Source organism: Talpa occidentalis, unplaced genomic scaffold, assembly GCF_014898055.3.
Source record: "Talpa occidentalis isolate TD23 unplaced genomic scaffold, MPIMG_talOcc4v2.1 talOcc4.11, whole genome shotgun sequence".
NCBI classification, from domain to species: Eukaryota; Metazoa; Chordata; class Mammalia; order Eulipotyphla; family Talpidae; genus Talpa; species Talpa occidentalis.
In genome coordinates, this window is record NW_023601104.1 from 29,610,879 (window position 1) to 29,637,483 (window position 26,605).

Sequence of the window (26,605 nt, forward strand, 5' to 3'; positions counted from 1 at the left end):
ACCTTCTAGAGAATTTGTGACATTTGCAAAGTCAAGAGCAATGTATAAAAGTATCAGTTTAACTGTACTCAACTATACTTTTAAAAGGGAAGTGGGAGAAAACAACTGCAGAAATCAACAGTATTCTATTGTCAAATTAGAAGTCAAATTATAATCCTTAACCAACTACTTTGATTAAAAAGTATTTCCTACGTACCCAAAAAGTGTCCATACTTGGCTAAACACCATCTTTTTACCTATCCTTTAATACACAGTTTTCCTTCCTTTTTACAGATTTTTTTCTTACCTACCAAGCTATACATGTTGCCAAGAATATGGTTTATTGGTGTGTCTATCTATACCTGTTCAGTGTGAAGATGTACTTCTATATATTATTTTTAACATATGCTCTTCAACCCTTTCATCTGTGAGATGATAGATGTATTTTTGCATTTAACTGTAAAAATGACTGTGAACACAAAAGTGAGGTCCAGGTAAGGCAGAACAAACTCATTTGATAAGTGATGATAGTTATGTGTATGTGTACCTATGTATGTGTGCAGATATAAACTTGTTTATGTATAAATACATTTACTAAAATCCTCATTTTTCTCTTAGTAATACATGTGATATAGAGATAAAAAATCACTGTCATATTAACTTCTCAGTTACACTTTCCTTAAATGTTGGCAGATCTGCCAATATTTTTTTATTTTTAAAGATTATTTATTTATACAAGCATTGGGTACAGTCAGAAGTGCGGGAGGGTGAGAGAATTCACCAGAGCCAGAGCAGGGAGCAGAACAGGCAGGTAGACTGCTGAGGGGAACACCGGGCAGCAGGAGAGGTCTGCACGCCATGTGGGACCCTCACCCAGCGGCCGGGGATCGAACCGGCACTGCAGAGGCTGTGGGCAGCTTTGCAACCCAGCGCTCAACCGCTGCGCCACCGGGGAAGTCCCCAATATTTTTCTTGTGTGTGTTTATCTCCTGTGTCTTTAGGTTGAGATATGTCTCTCATTCAGATCACTAGTTCCCCAAACAATGAACACTAAAGGATGGATGACTCTTCTGGAGTGACCTAAAGCAATGCTGAGTCATCACTGCAGGTCCAGTGCAGATCTTAAGCTAGCTCTAGAACCTGGGTTCAGGGACAAAGGTGGGGTAGGAATGCCAGTTCATGTCTAGGTCAGTTAGAAGTCCAAATTCCCCATCCTTCTTAACTAGCAAGGAAAAACATCATTGGCAAGAGCTCCACACTCAACTACAGATGATACCCAAAGAGGGCAACCCTGCATATCATCAGTCAATAGATTGTAATAGGCCCAGATTCTCTAGAGTGAATGTTTCATGCAAGGCACCTAATCATATCTCAGAGCTGTTACACAGTCCTGAGAGGTAGCCCACCACATCAGTGAGAAACAGCAAGCCTTTTGTCTTTAAAGTAGTCTTAAACAAAAGAAGCTGAAGAATTTGGGCTGTAGTATTAGCCATGAAAATGGGGAATGTCTGAAACAAGAGTCCCACACATACCTGATTTCTTAAAGGCTGTTGTTGTGATGGCCGATCCCTGTGTGTGTGGCTGTCTCGAGTTATTGCCGATGCACCAGAATCTACATGAACTGACCCTACTGGAGTAGGCTGGAAAAATATGACAGTAAGTCAAAGAGGGAAAACAGGTCCAAGTCAATGCCTCTGCAAATGACAGTATTATTCTAATTCTGTTGTAATAATTATTCTTTTCGGCCCCCAAGAGCAGTGTCAAGCCCTCCTATCTTCTCAGTTTGCATATCTGTAAAAGGGAGGTAGTTAGCCCTCAAAAGTTCATTCTAGAGTAGCTTATCTTTGGGGGGGGGGGATGAAAACAACTGTCCTGCGGTAGTGTCTCTTAATATTAACTCAGGCCCCATAGAACCCAGACCAGAAGAGCAAATTTGGAAATTTTTTAATGTGCCAGGTTCCACCCCTGCTGACGCGAAGCACCCTAACAGATTATGTAGGATTCTGGTATTTTAGGACATACTGGTGCTACTCTTATTTTTTTTTTAATGATTTATTTATTTATGCATACAAGAGCTGGGGTTAAGGTCAGAGACGTGGGGGGGTGAGAGGATTCACCAGAGACAGAGTGGGGAAGAGAACAGGCAGACGGACTGAAATACACTGCTGAGGGGAGCAGCAGGCGAAATAGGAGAGGTCTGCTGCACCATGTGGTTGCTCCTTGGCCGGCCGGGGATTGAACTTGTGCTGCAGAGGCTGCGGACAGCTTCATAGTGTGGTGCTTAACCCCTTGCACCACCAGGGAGGCCCATACTGGTGATAATCTTAAGAACATATAAAGGGCCTCCCTGGTGGGGCAGAGAGTTGAGTGCAGCGCTATGAAGCTGTCCGCAGCCTCTGCAGTACCAGTTCCATTCCCTGCCGGCGGAGGAGAAACCCACATGGCGCACAGACCTCTCCTGTCTTGCCTGCTGCTCCCCTCAGCAGTGTCTTCTGTCTGTCTGTCTGTTCTGCCTCAAGCTCTGCCTCTGGTAAATTCTCTCACCCTCCTGCGCCTCTGGCCTATACCCCAGTTCTTGTATAAATAAATAAATCTTTTTTTACAAAAAGCTATTTCTATTCCTTAAATATATATATATATATATATATATAAAGAACTTATTTCTACTTGCTTTTGCTAGTAAAAGCATCCTATGGCATCACCCTGAAAAGGCAGGTAAATGTAAAGTCTACAGTCAAAGGAATTATTTCTTCAAAGACTTAAGCAGAAAGTCTGGCAAATCCAAAGGGGTGGAGCAATGCTGGACTGACATGAGGAGGTAATAGAGGATACTTACAATAGGCCTCCCGACCCAATCATAGGCGTAGTCAAAAGTGTAGCCTTTCCTTTCAAAGAGGTCTGTGAAAAGGGTCCGTAAATACTCATAGTCAGGTTTTTCAAAGAAGTCTAATCGCCTGACATATCGCAGGTAGGTTGCCATCTCCTCTGTTAAGAGACAGGTGAAAGATCATCTCATTGGCTGAAACCTTCCATGGGGAGAAGCTATGGGTCAAGCAACAAATATCTGTGCAAACTATCTGACACTACTATTTTCTTTGTGGACCAAACGAATTGATAAAACCTATCTTGGTCTAAATAACAATAACAGGAAATATAAATCCGAGGGAGAATGGTCTTATCTAGAGCTACAGATCATGGTTTCCACCTGCTTGAAAGTTTTAGTTACAATGGCTATGTCTTTTTAGTATCCTACCTGGAAAGTTTTCACAGAGAGCTTCAATGGGGGTATTCCTTTTGGTGTCACCAATCTTTTGATATCTCTCTTTCAATGTATCAGCCTGTAGAGAGTAAAGAGAGAAAGTTATTTGGAAAGAGGTGGTAAATATGGGAGGTCCAATATATTTGGGGATGTAATGGTTGTTTCACTCAAACTGGCAGGGTTTGTTAGCCTTAATTTTTTTCTCTCTACCACTAACAAATAAGAAATACAGTAGGGATGATGTATTTAGATATGTATAAACATCTGCTCTATTTTGGAACACTTCACTTGCAAATATATTCAGTAGCGTCAGACAAATACCAACAAATATAGTGAGATGAATAACTAGGATAAGAAAATAAAAATATGGCCTCCCCGGTGGTGCAGCGGTTGAGTGCTGGGTTGCGAGGCTGCCCACAGCCTCTGTAGCACCGGTTCGATCCCCGGCTGCTCCCCGGCCACCAGAGGAGGGTCCCACATGGCGCGCAGACCTCTCCTGCCGCCCGCTGCTCCCCTCAGCAGTGTACTTCGGTCCTTCTGCCTGCTCTGCTCCCTGCTCTGGCTCTGGTGAATTCTCTCACCCTCCCGCGCTTCTGACTGTACCCAGTGCTTGTATAAATAAATAAAAATAAATCTTTAAAAAACAAAAAAGAAACTAAAAATATTATGTAGCAATATTTTCGGAATGCAGCAGCTCAGTATTCTCTTAGTAACCTTATGGTCACTGGGGTTCAGTAGTGATTCAGCCTTTCTCTTCTTAGATCAGATCTATAAGATTAAAAATATTGCTAATCCAAGTGGGGCAGATCGGTGGTTGCACTACATATTGAGAAGCTGAATTGAAAATATAACAAGATATGGAAAACAGTGCCTTTTCACAATGTACTTTTAGAGGGGGAAAGTGTTATTTTTGATAGGGAATGGCTAAGAGGTTTGACATATGTCAAAGGCTCAAAGCAGCCAAGTCTGGTACGCTCAAGGCTGTAGAGAAGGCTCCGGGACTCTGGACCAACAGTGTTCTCTAGGGATTCTCGTGAGGCTCTAGTCTGCTGCACCCAATTTTAAGCAATAGTGTTTTAAAGCTGAAGAAACTTTACATCTACAACTACCACTAAAATAATTTATGGACCATGAGAAAGTTTGGCAGTAACACAGAAAAGCATTATTTAGCTATATAATGGGACAAATAAGAGGTGACTATGACAGCTGTCAATATCAATAAGAACATAAATTTGATTAGGAAAAGACCATGGAGATAGTAGAAGAACTAAAGAGGTAAGAAAAAATACCTTCCCCAAAGGAAGGGGTAAAAAGAAGCCTTACTTTTCAGAATAATGTCCTAGAAAGCACAGCAAAATGAATCATTCTGCCCTTATGGAGGGAGGGAGGGAGGGGGTGTAGGAGTACCCAAAGCTACTGATTAATCTTCTTTCCATATTAACATGTTGAAATAAATTACAAGTAAAAAAATATGTCTCACATTTAACTATCTAATGGGACTTAGAATGGATTAGAAGTGCACCATTTCCTAACCTAACAGCTAGAGGCACAAAATAATTACAACACTTATAATTAAAAGTTAAACTTTGACACAAATGCACTATACTGACACCTACCTAAGGGAAGCTATTTAAATTACATGTTTCACAAGGAGTGGCTATTGTCTGCACAGGTATTTATTCAATAAAACACTTGAACAGAGAAGCTAAGCCTGAATTTTCATTTTAGTTCAGGTGGGCTCTAGCCTACTTAGAATGAACACATATTTTCCAGTTCCCCTTAGGGACACACCCAGCCCTGCTGGCCTTGCTGTTAAAATGTGTAGCAGCTGCTGTCATCAATTTGTTCCACAAATTCCCAACACATTGGGAACAGTCTTCCTGCTACATAATGGCAATGGAGGAAAAATACTGACACACAGAGAAAAGCAACACTGCCAAGGCTGGGAGGCATGAGAGAAGAGACAAAAAACCAAAAAACCAGAAAGAAGGATTAATAGAAAAAGCCCAAGTGAGCATTTACGGGAGAGACTACTGTAACTAGTCCCACTTCTCATCTCTGTAGCCTATTTTCCCCTTTTTGCTTCTTACAGACTTCAAGCCAGCATCCCTTTCATTAACAACTGAGTGTTGAAACAAAGCCCTCCACTGAGCACTTTCAAGGATACCTTGAGTCCTTGCCAGGGTAGGCTGCCTCGAAGAAAATACATGAACATATGGCCTAGGGCTTCCAAATCATCCCGCCGGCTTTGCTCTAAAAGGGAAGACAGATCACACATTATGTTTGCAGTTATTAAAGCAGAGAGGGGTTCAAAACCAAGTAATCCCTTCAGAAACCCTTTTGCTCTGGAAAGGCTCTACTTACTAATTCTGGTATATCTAAACCAGAGATAGTATTTTAAATAAAAATGAAAAACAATGTGTATTTCCTTTGCTTAGGTCTGTCACTAGCAGTACATTTCAAGTGAAAAGAGTGACTCCTAAACTAAAACCAAGTCCAAATCACTAAACAGTAAGTAATTACCTCCACTCAATGCTGCTACTTCCCTGAAAGTAAAATAATTTAAATGAAATGTTATTTCCAGCATACGGGCTACAATTACTCTTTGGTTACCATTAGGAAAAGTGAGAAGCAGATTAAGTAGCTGATTAATATAATCCATCATGGTTAACCTTGCAAAGACCCAAGCTGAAGAATGCCTAGCATTTTGTATTCATCAGAAAAATTAACACTTAAAAGTTAGTTTTATAGAAGCAAACATCAATGCAAACTTTCTTGGTTCCATTCCGTTTGTACCATGTTCCATAGTCACCTAAAGAAAAAAGTTTAATTTATTATTAAGGTGCCCTTTATAGGCACATTAGCAGGATTCCTGTATTCTGGGAGCTTATTAAGTAAAACCAGTTGCTGTTTTTTTCCTTCTTTTAATTGGGAAGCTGAAAATGATTAAGAACTGTTAAGAACTGTTACTGCATCTCAGAAAACATCCTATATATTCTTTGGTTGTCAGACTGAATATAACGAGTACATGCCTTTATCTATAACTTGCCAATTATGGTTCACCTCATTTTATATATTTTTCAGATTCAAGTTTAGGGCTTTTTCAAAAGAAATTACAGAATAGTGATCAAGCAGTTACCTTAAACTTTACTATGTTTTCTTTGTGCAGAAAATAAAACCTAAGAGAGTCAAAGAGGCAGGGAAATGTCATCCAACTAACTCAATATACAAAAAGCACAAGTTTAACTATTGCTTCCAATTATGAGAAATTTGCATGAAAAAGAATGAATCTATAGGGTAGATGAAGAAAGAAAAAGCAATTTTCTAAATTGCAGTTTGAAGGAGTTTTTTGAAAGGTCATCATGAATAGGAAGGGAAGGCATCCTGACAAGAGATAAAATGATACAGAATAGAAGAATGCACATCAATTGAAATAAATCTTATAGGAATGAAATAAAACAACATCATCAGAAGCTTTTTTGCTACATGGTTTGCTTTAAGTTTGCAATAAATTTCATATCTACTTGAAAATAAAAGCCATTAGACAACAACAGTTTGTTAAGAGAACCTAAAGATGCAAAAATAAAAAAAGAACAAACAAACAGGGTGAGCTGAGGTCTCCCAAAAATCAAGGCATAAAGAGAAACCACATCCATTAGTTTCTCACACTGGATCACACCTATTCATGGCCTCTCCATTTTTATATCCACTTCCTGTAACAAGAGGCCCCTTGGTAATAAAAAATTTTGGACATAGGGGGTGGGGGCGGGGAAAGGAGGAATTGGGGTCAAAATAAGGGGGTTGTAATTGTATGGGGAATATAAAAATAAATTTTAAATTAAAAAATGTAAATTAAAAAAAAAACTTGGGCAAATGGTTGCACTTTAGTTGGCTGTGCACTAGAGGGCAAAACTCTCCATATTTTCAGTACTGATTAAGCCTACAGAAAAAAGTCCCAACTTTTCAGTATAAACAAGAACTAATTCTCTTCAGAGGAATGCGCCATCATAAAATGAGATCATTTAAAAAATGAAAAAACAAAAGAAATAAACACATTCACACCCCACTGGAATAAATAACTGCAAACACCAGAGGCCATGAAAAACAGCTGTGGAATATAGAATAACCGGAGAAACCATAATTCCTGAGGTCTTGGCTCATCTTTTCATTAATCCATATGAAATTAAGCATGGCCAAATGCCCTAGTTTGGCCCTCAGTTTCCCAATCTGAAAATAAAGTAGTTGATTTAGATAATCTGGGAAGTCATTTTACAGATCTAAAGTGTTAAAATAATCTATGATAACGTTAGTCATTAAGGCCTTTCAAGAAAAAAAAATAAGAATGAAAACCAGAGCCAGGCTTTATTTTCACATTTCTCAGAACACACCAAACTTGCTCAGTTCACATTCCCACATACCCTCATTTTTTCATGCAGGATATTTTCATTTCAAAAGGAGAAATGCTTCCACACCAGTGATACTAGAAAAACACAAATTCTTCAATACCAAAAAAGTTTACTTTCAACCAATCAGAAAGATGTGCATGGTTTACATGAAGCACATTCTTTTTTTTTTTTTTAAAGATTTGTTTATTTATGCATACAAGAGCTGGGCACAGGCCAGAGATGCAAGCAGTGAAAGGATTCACCAGAGACAGAACAGCGAGCAGAACAGGTGGATCTACTGAAATACACTGCTGCAGGGAGCAGCAGGAGAGACAGGCGAGGTCTGCTGTGCCATGTGGGTCACCTTCCTGGCCGGGGATCAAACTCATGATGTAGTGGCTGCGGATAGCTTCACAGTGCTGCGTCTTAACCCCTGGTGCCACCAGGGAGGCCCATGAACCCATGAAGCATATTCTTGATTTTATTTAGGATGAATATATTTTATTGAAGAAAAGGGGCAAAGTGACCCAGTGTTCTCATCCTATTTTTGGTTGTTAGCGTGAGTATAGTAAATAATACAAAATGGGCTGTTGTAATCAGAGTTTAATCAATGGAAGGGTGGCTGATATGGTAATGTCAGGTTTAGGAGGCTTCATCCCTTGTTCTCCTCCCTCACAAAATTAACAGGTAATTCTCTCCAAGTCATTGAAGATACACTTCCCAGTCTTCTTTCATTTCAATGTAAAGGTTGCTACATATTTAAAAATCAATAGGATTAGAATTTCCATGGAAACCTCTCTGCTTTGAGTCCTGGGCCAGAGTATAAAGAGTATGTGACAGCCACTTATATGTATTCATTATAATGTGGAAATGACAAAATAAGGCGATATGTTGGAACAGATCTGAAAAACTCTAGAATTCAGTAAGTTCAAGTCTGGAGACAATCTCAAAGTTTCAGCAAGAAAGACTATATGACAAAAGATAAAAGAACCCAGTATGATGACAGAGATATTTAAAATGTTTCGTTGACTAAAAAAATTACAACTACGATTACAGAATCTGTACTGTTATCAAGCACTATGATGAATACTTTATATATATATCGGCTCATAAAATCCTTTTACCTTATAAGGTATTGTCACCAATCACACCCATTTTATAGTTAACAGGTCAGGGGAGGAAGATTATTGCACCAAAATCACAGTTACTAAGTAAGAGTCAGGATTTCCATCCTTTTTCTTAACCAATATACTGTATCTTACACAAACATAACATGGATACTCATCCCTTGTCTGTTCTTGCCTTTCTTAACAATAATAAAATCAGAATACGAATTGCTGAGCCCTGGAACAACTTCCAGAGTTTGTTAGCTAAACCAAACAACCATCATTTTACTAGTTATGGCACAATCTATCTCCTTGTAAAAAGGAAATGACACAGGAATAGTGAGCACAATGTAAGGGAGCTTATTACATATATTACCCATTAATCCTCAAAATATCCTTGTGAATTATTCTTCTTGTTTTAAAGATAAATTCCAAGGAGATCAAGTAAGTTGTCCAAAGTGACAATAAGAAGTGTCAGGGGACGTTCTAGTTTAATTTTAAAATGCTATATTTACTTAATGAGAACTCCATGTAATTGCCAAAAAACCCTGACAGCATTAATGATTTCAACTCAAGTTCTATCAACTACTTTGTAATGTCATTTTTACTCTTCACTGGTACTAGAACCCTCATTTAAATACCTAAGCAGCTTACTCAGTGAGGCAACTGTTTAGATATCTGCATTAGTCTGTAAAAGACTTGTTAGTGCACAAAATTTCATTAATACGACTGTCCCAGCTGAGGGTTCCCCTTGTGCTTCCTGGCCAAGATTTCAACACACCTCACAAAATGCAATCTTAAATAGAACACTCCATGGAAACAATTATGTTCACATTTCAAAAATTTGCTGAAAATAAAGGTTATTGAACAGTAGAGGATCTGACAGAGTACTCATGGAAAAGAAGTTCCCTGGACTTTTGGAAAATCACAAAGACCCTCTGGCTGTGGAAAAGTAGGTGTCCAGAGCTGATTGTTGGGCTCACACTGCCTACAATGACTATTTGGTAGTTCAAGTAAAGCCCTCTGCCTTGATTAGAGTTTTTAATCAATACATGTACAAAGTGTCTCTCCTGAATAAAATGTAAGACTCATGGGAAGCAAATATATTTTCACTGAGTAAGACACATGTTGTGCCGTGAAGAAATACTCACAGAATTATGCACAGTGAACAGCAGCCTAGACCACATCTTAGTAAACTATTCTTCCACAGAGCAGATACCAGCCATATGTCCTTTTCAGGACTGACATTTTTTGGATGGTGTCTATGTAAATGCCAGGACTGACATTTTTTGGATGGTGTCTATGTAAATGCCAAACTCATTACCAAACTTACTAGAATGCTATTGACTTAATACAACAATGAAGTACCCACACTGCAGAGAAACTAAGTTTCTGGAAGTAAAATGTAAAGAATTAAAAATCTTTAAGTTGTCAATAGGATGCTAAGGACAGGCACTAACTTACCATCTTAACTTCTCAAGTATAAAAATCATTTACCGTGTAAAGCAGTGAGAACCACAAGTTGTAATGCACAATGGGGACAAAAAAGTTATTGGAATAAAGAGTTGTTTTAACAACCTGCACCTTTTGTGAGCAGAAAATAAACACACCTTTGCCAAGATGAGTGTTGATAGACATATATCTTGCAGTTCCAGTTAAGCTTTTATGCTCCCTATAAGGTATGTGTTTTTTGGTTTCAGGGTCAATATATTCCTTGGCCAGACCAAAGTCTATTATGTGTATAACATGTTCTTTCTTATTGCCTTGTCTGCCAATCAGGAAGTTCTCTGGCTTGACATCTCGGTAGATAAGATTCTTTGAGTGCACATATTCCATTCGAGAAAGCTGAAAGAGAAAAAAAAAAACACACACACACAATGGAAATACTCTAAGGAACTATACTGGAAAATAAAACATTTTCTTTTATTAGCCCAGGTTTTTATTACTGACATAAAAAAATGAAACTAATTTCTTCTTTACCACCCAAAGTCATTTTACTCTTGCAAACCAGAAAATATGTTCTGATACAAATACATATGTAACATCAAGATAAAAGGAAGCTGGATGGGACAGTTCAGGTAGAAAGCTAGTTTATCTCTTGTCACAATTCACAAATGAACAGAATTAGTTGCTTTTATGGTCCTTTAGAAGGTAACCATTTGAGAGGCAAGAAGCATTCCCAGATAGGATATCAGAATGTGTGGATGGCCTTGGAAGATAGATGCTACCTTCAAGTCTGACAGGACTCCCTAGAGCCCAGCTCTCTTTGTTGCAGAAATAAGGGAAGAGAGGCCCAGAGAAATGGACAAATATCATGCAGCTAGTTAGTAACAGAGGTAGAAGTACAGTGTTTATACTCAAAGTAAATAAAGCACCAAATAGTAATCATACAATTATTTCAAATTTCATTTCTATCAACAAAGTTTTTCTACTTAGTATAGAAAGGAAAGCTCAGACATGAATTTTGTACTGAAAGGTCATGGTCAATTTTCTAACATTTCCAAGTTTTTACTAGACAGTAGGTAAAACCATTTATGATTTCAAATCAATAAAGATGCAAGTGCATCTTGCCTCTGAGGGGTTGACAAACTTCTCAAAGGAACTGTCATAACTACTCCTTAAGCTGGCAATGGTATGTAATTTGACAGTATCTGAGAGAACAGTTTCTTCAGCTGTGTCCATCTCTGTGAGAACTGGAAGCCAGAGAATTAAGGTAAGTTAGTTCTTGGTCACACAACTTGGGAATCTGAGTGTTAGGGCAATGGGTGTCACCTCTGATCTTTTCTTGGATCTAAGAGCGAGGGAAGTGGGAGGTTTATGATGAAAGCTTACAGCAAGTACTTAAAACTTACAAATAAAACATCAAAAAGTACTTGTATAATTTTACCTAATCATCCTCTTTCTCCTAATCTAAATCATATACTTCCACTTCAGTTGAGGACAGGGTATTGCTTGAAGGTACACATTTTTTAAATAGAGCAAACAATAGATGCAGTGTGACTTCTCTGGAATAACCCTTTTTATTTCAGTCAGCTTCCTAGAATGCCATCAAGTCTGTAAATATGAATTCACTAGGTGTCATTACAGCTGGTAAATCGCCAAACAGTACACAAGAACGTCCCTAGCGGACCCATCTATCCTTGTGCATAATGGCAATGCCAACTTACCAACTGGATGGCTATCATTAACACAGTCTTCAAAGTAAAAGTTCGGTCACAAAGGTCAAACAAGTCTTCCAAGCTAGGACCTAGGAGTTCCAGCACCATGGCATTGTATTTCCCACATGGTCCAAAGTAATACACCTGTGGGAGACCTTCACCTGAAAGTAGAAAGGAAATGGGATACAGAGTGGGTGACACAAAAACCAAAATGTGAGACAGCTGTACCAACACTAAGTAGATATTAAAAAAGTATAACTTATGAGATTTCTATTTTCTTTCATAATCCCTACTAAAGAACTTAAATTGAACGCTACAATTTTGAAGGGAACAAATAACGGGTGGGAAAGGCTAAATCATTGCTGTGTTCAAATAAGAGTTAATGTCAGAGTGCCATACGCCCTTCCACTGCTATGTAAGACAGAGAATGGCTCCTGATCCACTGGTGGATCAGAGTAGACTATTTCTCCTCCAAGGATGCTCAAAAGTGCCCTGTCACAAAAGGTTCAAAGGATGGCTCACTAAGGTCAAAGGCAAGGCTAATAGCACTTGTTGCATTAGCTGGTTTCATTAGCACGCCCTCTGCTTACTGCCACATGAGTTCTTTGCAACTGCTGCCCAAGGAAAACAGACTGAAGGGTTCAGGTCAAGGGGTGCAACCTGGCCCTTCTCGTGGGGAGTCTGTTTTCTATCAGCAGGAGCAAAGTCAAAAGATAGGGCTCGAGGGCCTCCACAGTGGCGCAGTGGTTGAGCGCTGGGTTGCGAAGCTGCCTGCAGTCTCTGCAGCACCAGTTGGATCCCCGGCTGCCGGGTGAGGGTCCCACATGGCGCGCAGACCTCTCCTGCCTCCCGCTGCTCCCCTCAGCAGTGTATTTCGTCAGTCTGCCTGTTCTGCTCCCTGCTCTGGCTCTGGTGAATTCTCTTGCCCTCCGCACTTCTGACTGTACCCAGTGCTTGCATACATAAATAAATAAATCTTTAAAAAAAAAAAAAAAGACAGGGCTTGCTTGATTATTGATATGTAATTATGAAAGGAAAAACGAAGGGAGCGAGGAATCACAGGTTAGATTTTCCCTAGGTCTGAAATTCATAGCTATAAGAAGCCAAAATGTAGACTTTCTTATCTAAATGGTAATTTACGAATGAATTTCCTCAAAGTGTATTGTAAATATGAGGCATTTAGTAAATATACATTTAATGGCACCATGTAAACAGTAGGTACAAATGAGACTACAGAATATTTTAAAAATCTGGTCTCATAGAGCAGAAACACTTCCACTTTATATATTTATGTATACTGTGGTCTACAGTTGTATATGCTGTAGATTACTCCTTGCTACTGCTTTCAATTTTTTTAGATATCAAAATTCACTCTACCTTCCCACTCTCTTTTCATGTACAGGTAGAATAAAGAGAAAGATAATTTATATCTGTTATGATTTGAATATTGTGTTCCCCCAAAATTCATATGCTTAAAACCAAATGCCCAGGTGCTGATATAAGGAGTGGGGTCTTAGGATGGTAATTAGGTCATGAGGGCAGAGCCCTTATGAATAGGACTAGTGCCCTTATAGAAGAGACCCTGTAGTTTTCTGTAGTCCCCTTCACCATGTAAGGACCTAGCAGGAAGTCAGGTGCCTGCAATCCCGGAGACGGCCTTCATGGAATAAAACCATTGTGACACCTCAGACTTCTAGCCTCTGGAGCTGAGAGAAATAAATTTGTGTTGTTTATAAGTCACACCAGCCTGTGACATTTTGTTAGAGCAGTCCAAATGAAAAAAAAAAAAAAAATCTAGTACTTGAAACTCTAACATTGTGCCCATTCTGCTCTCTAGGGTAGGTCTCTCTAGAATTGGTATGATTCATTATTATAACATGTCTTTAATTATTTCATGTACTGTATCGGTTTATCTTGTTCCATTTATTTATTTATTTAAAAGATTTGTTTGTTTTTATACAAGAGCTGGGGTACAGGCCAGACATGCAGGAGGGTGAGAGGATTCACCAGAGACACAGTGGGGAACAGAACAGGCAGATGGACTGAAAGCACTGCTGAGGGGAGCAGCGGGTGAGACAGGAGAAGTCTGCCTCGCCATGTGGGATTCTCCCTGGCCGGCCGGGAATCAAACCGGCGCTGTGGAGGCTGCAGACAGCTTCACAGTGCTGCGCTCAACCCACTGTGCCACTGGGGAGGCCCTATCTTGTTCCATTTAGATGCTAAACAACTTGTATGTTTTAATATGTTCATTCCTAGCTCATATTATCTAATATAGTACACTTTGCTTCTGCTAGTTCAATAAATTTCGTTCAATTGTCCTTGTGGTTGTTTTGATTCTCCCCATCTCCAAGAGGAAACAGGATTTAATTTGAAGTGTCTTTTCCCCTTGTTGTTGTGAAAAACTCATTCAGTTTATTTAAAATATACAAAACCTAAAAGCTGTTCCCAATGAACTCTTCTGAGAAATCCAAAGCAGAATACTAACAGAGATTTAGTCCTGTTCTTAATCAGACACATAGTAGAAGTATACTGAGAATCATTTTAAATTTATAACCTATGCAATACTTTTTGATGTCACTAAAAGTTAACTTTCCTAATATAAATATCATATTCTTCAAAACAGGTTACAAGAGATCTGTTAGCTGCCTGCCCAATTGTCATTTCATCCTTCTTTCGTAATAACTTCAACCTGCTCTGTTATAACTTTATAACAGAAAGTTATAACTCTGTTATAACTTTCTGTTATAACTCCTTTGATAATAGGAATGACCAGTGAAAAGGAAACAGAAATTGTTGGATGGATGCTTCAAGAAAAGTTCTTTCGAGGGAGCTGACTCAAATGGAGGGTATCCCTCTAATGATTGTTAATGCTCCCCAAACCATCTAGAAGTACCACACACTGTGAGGATGTGACATAGTACCAAGGATAGAACAAAGAGAAGAACTGGAGTCCCAGGTGGCTGTGAAGTAACCACACTAATGTTGGGATTCCCAACATTTTTAATCCTAAGGAAATATCAACCTTCACTTTTTGGATTTTTTAACAACCAAACCTAATCCTAATAATAAATACATTACTCCTTTAATTGGTGAGATTGCAAATCTGGGCACAATATTCTCCTTCTGAAGCAAAAGCTCAAAGTCAGGTCTGCTTGGAAATACACTGGCATAATTTGTTACTCTTGCTGCCAGATACTTAAGGTTCATTTTAAATTAGAAAATTGATCTTCCTGTTCTCAACAATCTTTAGTAGTAAAACTAGGCATTTCTCATCAGAAATGTCCATGTATACAAAGAACTCACAAAAGCAATCTGGATGTCATCTGTAACATTTTTTTTAAGATTTACTTATTTTATTTATGCATACAAAAACTGGGGTACAGACCAGATGTGCGGGAGGGTGAAAGGATTCACCAGAGACAGAGCAAGGAACAGAATAGGCAGACTGACTGAAATACACTGCTGAGGGGAGCAGCGGGTGAGACAGGAGAGGTCTGCTGCACCATGTGGGCATCTCCCGGGCCGGCCGGGATTGACCTGCACTGCACAGGCTGCACAGCTTCACAGTGCTGTGCTCAACTGCCTGTGCCACCAGGGAGGCTCTCATCTATAACTTCTAGCTATGAGTTACATCACTCCTATTTCAAAGATGTGAGGAGCTCCTCTGGCTCCATTATTGCTACTTTTATTAAATACTGAGACTTTGCAATACAAAGGCAGACTATGGGATGCTCAAGACAACTTCTGAACTACTGAATGGCTTGGAATCTTTTCTCAGAGATGGATTAGGTCCAGGTTTTAGATGGCTAGAAAAAGCACAAGTCAGAGCTTTAGATGTAGTATTTGATTCTTTGTTACCAACTTTGAAAATTCCTTCACCTCTCTGCTTTTTTCATTTGTGAGGAAAAGTGGGTTCGACTGGTTCCCTTTAAAATTGAAAACCCTCACTATAGTTAAAGTAGCTATCTTCTATGTTCCTTTTTATGAACCCATAGAACCAGTATGAATGAAACTTACCTCCACAATATACAGAATAGGTGTGGTACAAATTCAACTGTCAGTTGGTGAAAGTACTCAACTGGAAGTCTGTCTATGAGAAACATCTTTACAAAACAGATGCAGTGACTAAATTCAAACTTACTAAACCACATTTTTTAGTTATGGACATAATCGTAGTTTCAAAGGTGAATCTGAAGTGCAACCTCAGCTGGAAAACTCTATCCAACAGGTAAAAAAAAAGGGCATTGCTTTGCTTTATAACTAAAATATTTTGAGGACTCAGAAAACTGTTACAGACCAGTCTCCCAGAAGGTGTTTTCACATCAGAACTGAACTCCATACTTTTTGAAGGTAACCATTTAAAGGCTGGTTAAAAGACTTGTCTGTTTAGGGTTTCTTAGATATCAAAGAAAATTTGCTGATGAGTATGAAAGTCTCTTTGGGAAATGTAGCCGTTATTCATTAGAACTATCTGTACAGAAAGATGCCCACGCAAGTTTCATTCTGTGCCTCATTTCTCGCATGATTGCCCTGGTAGTGCTGGTAGTGAAAGACACAGACAGGACTAATAAGAAAGTCTGTCTTTGGTCAGAGATTATGGCAGAGTAATGACTTATCACCTAGACTGCATTTAAATGAGAGATCTTGTGTATTATATTTCATATCTTTTGCAGAATCATCTCAAACCCAGTAGTGATGTTTAATTCATTAACATTATGCTGAGAAATCCATTTAATAAGACTGGGTATGAGGGCAGGCTCTTAAATGCAACACAAGCTATACATGTAGTAAACAAGATACTACCTGCAAGTAATTATGAGATAAGGGGAATGAAGTAAGAAAGATGAGCAGTGTGAGAGTGTGTGTGTGTGTGTGTGTGTGTGTGTATGTGAATGTGATGAATTCTTTGATTCATGGTATTTCAGAAACCAAGGTAGATTTATAAACTCTCAACTGCTCTGAAAATAAAGCACTAATGAGGTCTCCCTCATAAACTGATCAACAGTGTAAAAACCTGGAAATTAAAAAAGTGTATCCTAAAATTTCCTTTTCTGAAGAATTTCCACTAAATTCCAACTTATTTCCTTTAGTCATGGGTTAATTCTCTTAGAAATCCAAACTACTGCATATATGTGACATATATTATATGTCTGTTGTATATTACATATAACACATATATAACATGTATAGTACATAATATATATTTTGCATATATAATATATATTTTGCACATATACATACTGCACATGTTAACTTGTATATTATTGCAGGTTACTATGAAACAGCTTTTTCATCCATTAGTAACATATTCTTATAAAACCTGCAGGACACAAGGCTCACACATACATCAAATTGCACAGAACAGGAAGTGAGGTGTACAACACTATAGCTAATTTTCAGTCTGTCATAAATTTAACTTGGGTTAAATACACCAAATCAAAGATAATGGCTTTTTTAAAAAAAGCATCACCATCCAAGCTGTTACCTAAAAAGATTCTAAAATACATTATGAACAGTAACTACTCTAAGTAGAGATATTTTTAAATGCACATCAAGGCTGAGAACTGAAATAGAGCCACCTTGAAGCTTGTGGTAATTTGATCACATTATTGCCTAATAATTAGCCTTTCATTCTTTTTTAAAAACTAAATTACCTAGCTGTGAAGCAAATTCAAGTAAGTCCCATACCTACATTAATATGTGGATATAAAAATAACATCTATATTAATGTTTTTATGAAAAAATTAAGTTTATATTGGTGATGACTATCTTTTAAAAGCCAGGGCTTGAGAAAATCTTAAAGGACATGACATTAGCAACCCCCTCTTCTTGTCTTGTTTATACAGTTTGATTTTTTAATTGTTAAAGATAGTAGAATCGCTTCTCTCAAAAATTAAATGGTCTTTGGTTTCATCAATGGTAGTGGTATGCGGCACAACTACTGAATGTTCTTTAGCATTTGTGAGAGATCAGAGAATTAATGTATAATACATGGGGAATTATCAATAGGGATAATAACAATATTAAAGTCCACTTAAGAGAGCAGGAACAATAGGCAGAAAAAACAATATAATATTCCATTGGAAGAAATGAAAGGGTAAAAGGAAAGTACTGAGTTCAAAACTCTGAAACTAAATCTATGCAATGCATTACTCATTACAAAAATATGAGATAAGGGCTTCCCTGGTGGTGCAAGGGAGGTGCACTATGAAGCAATCCACAGCCTCTGTAGTATAAGTTCGATCTCCAGCCGGCCAGGGAGAAACCCACATGGCGAAGCAGCCCTCTCCTGTCTCGCCCGCAGCTCCCCTCAGCAGTGTATTTCAGTCAGTCTGCCTGTTCTGTTCCCCACTCTGTCTCTGGTGGAACCTCTCACCCCTTGCGTCTCTGGCCTGTACCCCAGCTTTTATAGGCATAAAAAAATAAATCTTAAAAAAAATATATGAGATAATACCTATATTTCTCTTTAAAAAAAATAGAATCCCTCTCACTTCTGACTTTGAAAAATGCCTCTTTATAACACAAGCCAGTCCAACACAAGAACTACTCAAAATGCTGGTTTAATAAAGAAAAACAGCCAGACCCAGAATTAAGGAGTCAGGATACACTGTACTATAATGAAAAACGTTTTATAATCATCTTGTTCATACGTCTCTTGTGAACTGGAATATCACTAGACATCTGCTGCTAACATGAGCTCAAATTTATGAGGGGGGGACAAAAAGGTAAGGATAAGCAAGAACAGAGGAATAATCTCACATTTCTGAGGCATAGAAATTGAGCTTTTATAGTGTCTCTATTACACATGCATGTGTGTGTGTGTGCGTGCACACACACACAATCACTAAGGTCCTGAGTCTCAAAGCAGGTTCAAAGCTTTGAACCTGCTCAGGACATACAGTAAGTGAGTGGTACAGTGAAGCCCTAAAACCCCAACTCTGCCTCCAAGTCTCAGGTTCTTTTACTACACCACATATACCTACCCATGTCCCAAGTTCATTGCCATCTTGAATGGCAGTAAATATTAGTCGGTCACATTATTTTGATAAGAGCTCAACTGACTGTATAAATATTCAGTAAAAACATAGTCTGTGCATGAATCTAACTGACAATCACAAGATAATGGTGATGCTGACAGATTATAAACTCAAGTAATAAAGAAAGCAATATTCCCTTACAAAAGCATGGTAAGACCACATCAGGAGTGCATTAGTGGTATTTTCCTGGTATCACTACCAAGGAGACAAATGAAGTCTAAGAAGTTAAACACATCATTTAGAAACTCAGAAGGCAGCTTGGCTACCTTAGATTAATGCAGAAAGTATAAAAAGCAGAAAAAGCATAGGATTTCATTAACTTTGGCCCCGTTTAACAGATTGTTCCTAGAAGCATCCTGGTAATAAGTGTATAGTATAACCGAAAAAACAAAACCCACTAAGGTACACAGTCCAATCACAGTACAAAAGCAGAGTATCCCTACCCCTGAGCTCTCTAATGTTTCAACATCCTTCCTTAAGCATCAAAACAGCCCTGGGAGAATAAAGTACCAAGTGTCACCCTCATTTTATGAGTAGGAAAGCAGAGCTTAAGTGGCTGGCCGCAGAACCAGTCAACTAAACAGATGCTGCAGGCTGTTATCATTTTCTCATTTTAGCCTTTACCCAAATATCTCTCCAGTAAGAAAAGATGGAATACTCAAGATAACCTTATAGTTCTGGTCACTGAGGAAGCAGGAAGACTTGCAAGGAAGCAAAGTGAACTCATTAATGTTGCCAATTTTCAGTTAGTCTGAGGACTAAGTGCTGAAATGTACCTGCTTTCAAGTTCAAATTCAGAGTCTGGTGGTCAGTTTGTCCATTCATCAAACATCACAAGTGAGAACAAAGTGCTATGGGAATAGGAAAGGGGGTTATCTAACATTGCCTGAGGGCTTGGGGAAGAGCAGGATTCATAGGTTGTCTTTTCTTTGTTTCTTTTATGTATTTATTTTTACATTATTGCTCATTTTTGTACAGTGTTGTCCCCATAAAATTACCACCACCAAGACATCCGTGAACCACCACAGACAAACTCTTATGCTCTTCCCTCCTGTTTTGATCCCCTTCTTTCCCCTTCCCCTAATGAATGTCTCCAGTTTATAGTTTGACTGCTAATTTTGTCTTGAAGGAAGGTTAAGAGCTGACTAGGCTAGAGAGGAGAGTGAATCTTGTAGGCTGAGGGTACAAGTATGTAAATTGCTAAAAGCACAGGGGTAAAAGCAGGGTAAAGAGCTCTTCGAAACTATGAAAATTAAGACTATTTTGCTTTCATCTGTAGTTTCTTTTAATTTTCAACTACCAGTTGATTAAACAAATATTGCTAAAAATGGTGGCAGAGGTCATTAATAAAGTTGAAAAGTCTGAGATATCTGAGCAAATAAAAAGACCCAAGGAATAAAAAAGGAAAAATAAGGATTTTTTTCTGTTACACACCCACATTGCCTTAATGCATACTTTCCTAGTATTTTCTTCTAAGCACGTATCAGGAACACACTTCAGCAGAATAACCAAAATACAATATAAGCTACAAATGAAAACCATGATTTAACTTAAAAATTTCTAGAATCCACATTTTAAAAAGAAAAAACAGATGAAATTGGATTTATTATAATCAATTTTTTATTGAGGAGAACTAAATCTTTAAAATTCAGTGTGTATTTTATACTTACAGCATATTCAGATTAGCTACATTTCAGGAGCTCAAAAGGCACATGTTCTCAGTTCTTTAAGGAGTTATGAAAGCTATAAACGAGGTTGAGTTACGTAGAAAAATGGAGAAGGAAGCAGGTTCTATACTTACAAATCTGCATGATCCAACCAAGAAGACTTCTCTAAGCCCACAACTCTCTTCTCCCCCTTAACTCTATAGAACTACTTGTTCTGCTCATCTAGAGTCAATCACAGGTTGTCTACTTTTAGAAGAGAAGTTAGGGGCAGTGCATATGCTTCTTCACTACTGTATCCTGAGGGCTTAGTTTAGAATAATACTTACCCCAAGTGGGATGTTCAAGGAATACTCCTTTAATAAATGCATGAACAGACACATACCTGAGCCTTTGGGCCTTAAGCTTGTTTGTACTTGGAAAGCTTTCTTTACTATTCTACTTGAACATGTACAAAAAAAATCATACCCCTTTTACAAAGCCCCACAGCTCCCACCCTCTCAGCAAACCTTCTATTTGTCAGAATTAGAAACTATTTCCCCGTTTGAACTTCCACATCATTTTATATATACTTTCAAAAAATATCAATTCACTTTTAGCCAGATACTTACATTAGTGAACTCTTGTTAAGAATAGCTAAACACTGGGGCCTCCCCGGTGGTGCAGCGGTTGAGCGCTGGGTTGCAAAGCTGCCCGCAGCCTCTGCAGCGCCGGTTCGATCCCCGGCTGCTCCCCAGCCACCAGAGGAGGGTCCCACATGGCGCGCAGACCTCTCCTGCCGCCCGCTGCTCCCCTCAGCAGTGTACTTCGGTCCTTCTGCCTGCTCTGCTCCCCGCTCTGGCTCTGGTGAGTTCTCTCACCCTCCCGTGCTTCTCACTGTACCCAGTGCTTGTATAAATAAATAAATAAAATCTTCAAAAAAAAAAAAAAAAAGAATAGCTAAACACGGGCCTCCCCTGGTGGCGCAGCGGTTGAGCACTGGGCTGCAAAGCTGCCCGCAGCCTCTGCAGCACCAGTTTGATCCCCAGCGAGGGTCCACATGGTGCGCAGACCTCTCCTGCAGAGCCCGCTGCTCCCCTTAGCAGTGTATTTCTTCGGTCTGCCTGTTCTGCTTCCTGCTCTGGCTCTGCTGAATTTTCTCACCTTCCCGTGCTTCTGACTGTACCCAGTGCTTGTATAAAGAAATAAATAAAAAAGAATAGCTAAACATTGCCTTACAAAAAAAAAAAATGCTGACAGCTCAGTAAACATTAAATTTCCTTTGTATCTTTAGTTTTCCAAAGGGCTGAGACCATCTTATTTATAACTCTGTGACCGCCCCCCAAATTATCCAGCCTGGTACTATGGACACAACTAATGGTCAGCATGTGTTGTTAGTGAAAACATCTACTTGTACTATGACTAAAGTAATTATTAATAAGAGACTGCTACAGGTTGGTAAAGTATGATGAATTATAGCAATAAGATGAATAAAGAAAGCGGAAAATGTAGGGAAATGTTTAAAGTGTGTCAGAATGTTGAAAGCACGAAGGAGCACAGAGTTGAACACTTCTTTTAAGTGGCTGGAATATAAATTTCTTGGTTAGGAGTTGTTGAAAGAAGATGGCAATGTAATTGGTCCCAAATGTTAAAAACTGATCTTTTCATTGGTTTTGAAGCATGCTACAGGTTATTTTCTGCAAATATGAAATGGCTTTGCTAGCTATGGGTTAATATTTTGATAGCAGGTGTGAGAAGTAATCTATATTTATGTAGTCTGTTACTGGAACTTAAGGAAAATGCTCTCTTACCAATGACACTGACAGACAGTGGGAAAGAATTCATGAAGTTTTAATGCAAGTTAGTAAGTACATGCATCTATCTACCTTCTCATAGCCGATAAGAATTCACTTCTATGATTCATCCCTTTCATTACAGAGTACTTCATAATTTGGGGGGATGCTCAAAGATCCTTCTTAATGATTAACTGTGAGAAACCATGAGTTAGTGACTGAGGGCTGTGGCCAGTCCCATGATACTCACTGAACTTAGTATGAACTGTAACTTTTCCTGTTTTTAACCTCGACAAACATTCTCTAAGGGTAGTCACTAAACCATGCTTAATACCTGAAGAATGTCTATGAGGGTTTGGAAGGAAGAGAAACAATCAGGTACACAAAAGGAGGGGGAAGAACAAAAACCGAAAAGTAAATAACTACTCATTGTGGAGATCATTTCCCAATATATACAAATATTGAATCATTATGCTGCACACCTGAAACTAATACAATATGTCAATTATAACAACAATAACATACAACTGTGGGGGGAAAAAACAAAAAAAGTATAACCTAGAATTAAGGGAGAAATAAGACATTAGAACTTTTAGGATCTGTGTTGATTTACAATCAAGCACTGACAGGCTTCTGTAATTTACCTTTTCCAAACCATTGCCTGCATGAGCACTTACAGTTTTCTGGAACTAATCACAACTCTCTAGCTCAGTCCATTTACAAATGTTACTTGAATCTATTTTTGGAAACTTACCTTCTATTTCCTTAAAGGAAGACAAATACAAGTACCAAATTCTGCCTTCACACTGAGCAAATAGCAGTTCTACACTTTGCAAAACAATGCAATGAAAAAGTGTTAGTACTTCATGCTACTGTTAAGTGTATGCAAGCTAAACAATTTCTATATTAAACTCACAACACTCTATTTGCAATTAAACTATTGGATAAGTTTTCACCAACAAAATGTTGAAAATAGAAGTTGCTTTTCTTTTTTTGGCAGGAGGCAGAGGGACACCTTTAGGTATGTGGTGGAAGGCATGTACTACTCTATATGCCTCACATTATTAAGAGCTATTTGAGAGTTTTAAGAGGCAGAGAAAGGTCATGTGGGGTTTGACTCTAACACATAAGCAATTTTCTTACAGCATTATATGTGAATTTTTTTTAAGATTTTGTCATATCATAAAGCACATTGTTAGTCATGAGAAATACTATCCCACTGCTGTAAACAACAAAAAATACACACAAAGGACACACAACCATAGAATTTAATCTAGCCCAATAGTGTACTGAGTATTGGGCTTCAGAAAGAGTTCCTTTTTTGGCTACCTAGTAGTTAATAAAGGTTAAGGTCATGATGTTCTCTCCTTGGAAGAATGGATAGAATTTCAGAGGACCGTCACCACTAAATTAGCTCCACTAAGGAGTAGCATTTATTAGTACTGAGTATGTGAATCACACCTTTCTAAGTCTAGTAAATAAGACAACTCTACTTAAAAAAAAAAAAGAAGAAATTATTCATTTGCCACATGCAAGACTTATACTGTAACATCAACGGAAGCATTTTAATTGTCCCTTAAAAATGTTTTCTTTTTCTGGACAATGTAGATGTAGACTTGGACACGCACACTAACTCCCCCACTCACTGGTCAATGCAGACTTTGTCAGTCTCTCCCTCTCTTTCTCAAAGGAAAAGACACAACTACATCAGACTTTTCCTTGTCTGAAATTTGTTCCAGATACTATAAGACAGAGATGCTTTTCATATACCAACTGCAGGTTCTTGCTATTGAATTACCACCTCAGACATATATTTATATTTAGGTCCTGCTCCCAGCCACACTGGTGCTGCTCCTTCTGCAAAGTGCACTCAAAGGCTAGGATATTTTCAAACATCCTCCTCACCCTTTACCCAGAGAATAGGACTATAACCTTTGTTTGCTGTTGTCCTAATGTTTACTTACATCAAACAGGCTACTCACCCTGAAAGGAGTGGATCCTTCAAAGGGTGAAAGTTAGGCACAAACAGCTTTAGATCTCAATTCATCATTCCAGACCCCTCAAAAGTAGGAAATCTGCATCGTTTAAGATAGGACAAAAGCAGTTTTCCTCTAAGATTATTCTTTTCTAACAAGACTATGTCAGTACAATAAATACAGGCATACTAGTTGTAAAAGAGGCTCTGTCTACGAGTTTTCACTGCACAATGCCAGAACACCACACAGTTGTTATTTTCAAACTCTACTCCCCACTTGGAAAATATCAAGATGTTAAAATGTCTCAAGCAAAATGTTTTGCTTTTTAGCGAACAAATGAAAAGTAAGCTTCCCATTTTTTATTTTCTCCCAGTTCTTAAGCACATTCTTAGAGAACCTGCTCTCTGCTGAGTGGTAGAGTACACATGACTCTAACTCCCAACTAAGATAAGACACCTGGACCAAGACTGCAAAGATGTCAGCCAGTCTCTTTTCCAGAGACTTGCAACTGGGACAGATGATCTCTGCTGGTTCTTCAATCAAGGATAAGGGCTATATGAAAGGATATTTTCTATCAAATATAAAGAGAAACAGAGAAGGCTGGTGATGTTGAGCAAAATTTAAAAAAGGTGAAAGAGGTTGAGACAAGGGATCTTGAGACCCTAGTCAGAAAGAGAATAAAATAAAGACTGTCAGAGTCAGCAAGAGCTAGACAGAAAGTCAAGAACAAAGAGTATTTGTCTTGGTCCTTATACGTTTTCCAAGTGTTTTGTTCCACCCCTGGTGAGACCCATGTATTTCCTGTATTGGTTCCAAGATATATTCTTGGAGTCTTATAGTAAATCTCCCTTTTGGGTCTAAGCTCAAATGAGAAGATTCTGCCACTTGCAATCAAAGTGGCACTGACCAAGAAATATACATCTTCCTCCTCTTTAACCATTTTTTAAATTTTTATAATTTTTTAAAAAAGATTTATTTATTTATGCATACAAGAACTGGGGTACAGGCCAGAGGTGTGGGGGAGTGAGAGGATTCACCAGAGACAAAGTGGGGAACAGAACAGGCAGATGTACTGAAATACACTGCTGAGGGGAGCAGCAGGCAAGACAGTAGAGGTCTGCTGCGCCATGTGGATAACCTCCCTGTCCGGTGATCAAACTGGTGCTGCAGTGGCTGCGGATAGCTTCATAGTGATGCATCTCAACCCCTTGAGCCACCAGGGAGGCCCCTTCTACACTCACTATGTACAAGACACTACACTAGCTGATTCGGGGGGTGGGGTGGAGAAAAAAGGATAAATGAGACACAGACTATGTTCTCAGGGAGCTTACAGGTAGAAAATAGGCAGAGTTAACAGTAAAAAATAGAAAATAAAAGAGTTAACAGTATTGAGTGGTCAAGATTTTCATAAAAATTAGTTAAGGTGAGGGAGGAATGTGATGTGGAAAGGCAAAAAAAAAAAAACAAAAAAAAAAAACAAAACCCAATTTACTTTTTTGAATTTAATCTATGCTTGGTCAAAAAATGTTTAAGAAAATAAAAAAAAAATAATTTTCAGATTTGTCTACCGTATTAAATAAACTCTGCACCACTCTATATACAATACATCCCTACTATAATAGGTAGTATATATTTACAGAACATGATCATATATACAAATCTAGTTAAATAATATACTCTATGGATTTAAGGGATTTTTCAAGGCTAACTTTGACTGTGGTGATTTTCACCTGTGTGCTAACTTTAGCTCCCAACCTCACATGACACCACTCTATTTAAATGTTGATTTCCTTACAAAAACCTTCTCTCTCTTTTTTTTAATTATTATTTTTAAAAATTTTATTTAAATTTTTATTTTTATATTCCCCATACAATTACAACCCCCTTATTTTGACCCCAAGCCCTCCTTTTCCCTCCCCCCATTCCCCATAGAGTGTCTCTGGTTCATAGTTGTTTGTTGATTTTGATATTTTCTTTCTTATAGTTATTCTTTTTCCTGGTCCCTTATTTAGGTTTTCTAGATTCCTGCTATGAGTGAGACCATCCAGTATTTTTCTTTTTCTTTCTGGCTTATTTCGCTGAGCATGACCCCTTCTGGCTCCATCCATGTTGCTGCAAATTGCATGTGTTTATCTTTTTTGAATGCTGAGTAATATTCCCTGGTATTTACCCAAAGGACACAGAAACATCAATTCCAAAGAGCACCTGCACCCCTATGTTTATCGCAGCACTATTTACAATAGCTAAGCTTTGGAAACAACCCAAATGC

General features: G+C 38.4%; 1 protein-coding gene across 14 annotated transcripts in view; it reads right to left on the minus strand.

Moving 5' to 3' along the window:
• Window positions 1-26,605, minus strand: part of CSNK1G1 (casein kinase 1 gamma 1) — a 163,838-nt gene that overhangs the window by 32,068 nt on the left and 105,165 nt on the right. For all 14 annotated transcript variants that reach the window (XR_008549165.1, XR_008549166.1, XR_008549168.1 and 11 more), the window contains exons 5-10: window positions 11,897-12,048; window positions 10,340-10,574; window positions 5,406-5,491; window positions 3,233-3,317; window positions 2,816-2,964; window positions 1,512-1,619 (exon numbers count right to left, since the gene is read on the minus strand). Coding sequence is in view for 5 of the 14 variants with exons in the window: in XM_054688049.1 (XP_054544024.1) it covers window positions 1,512-1,619; window positions 2,816-2,964; window positions 3,233-3,317; window positions 5,406-5,491; window positions 10,340-10,574; window positions 11,897-12,048 (815 nt within the window). In the remaining 9 variants the exon portion in view is untranslated. The remainder of the gene's footprint in view (window positions 1-1,511; window positions 1,620-2,815; window positions 2,965-3,232; window positions 3,318-5,405; window positions 5,492-10,339; window positions 10,575-11,896; window positions 12,049-26,605) is intronic.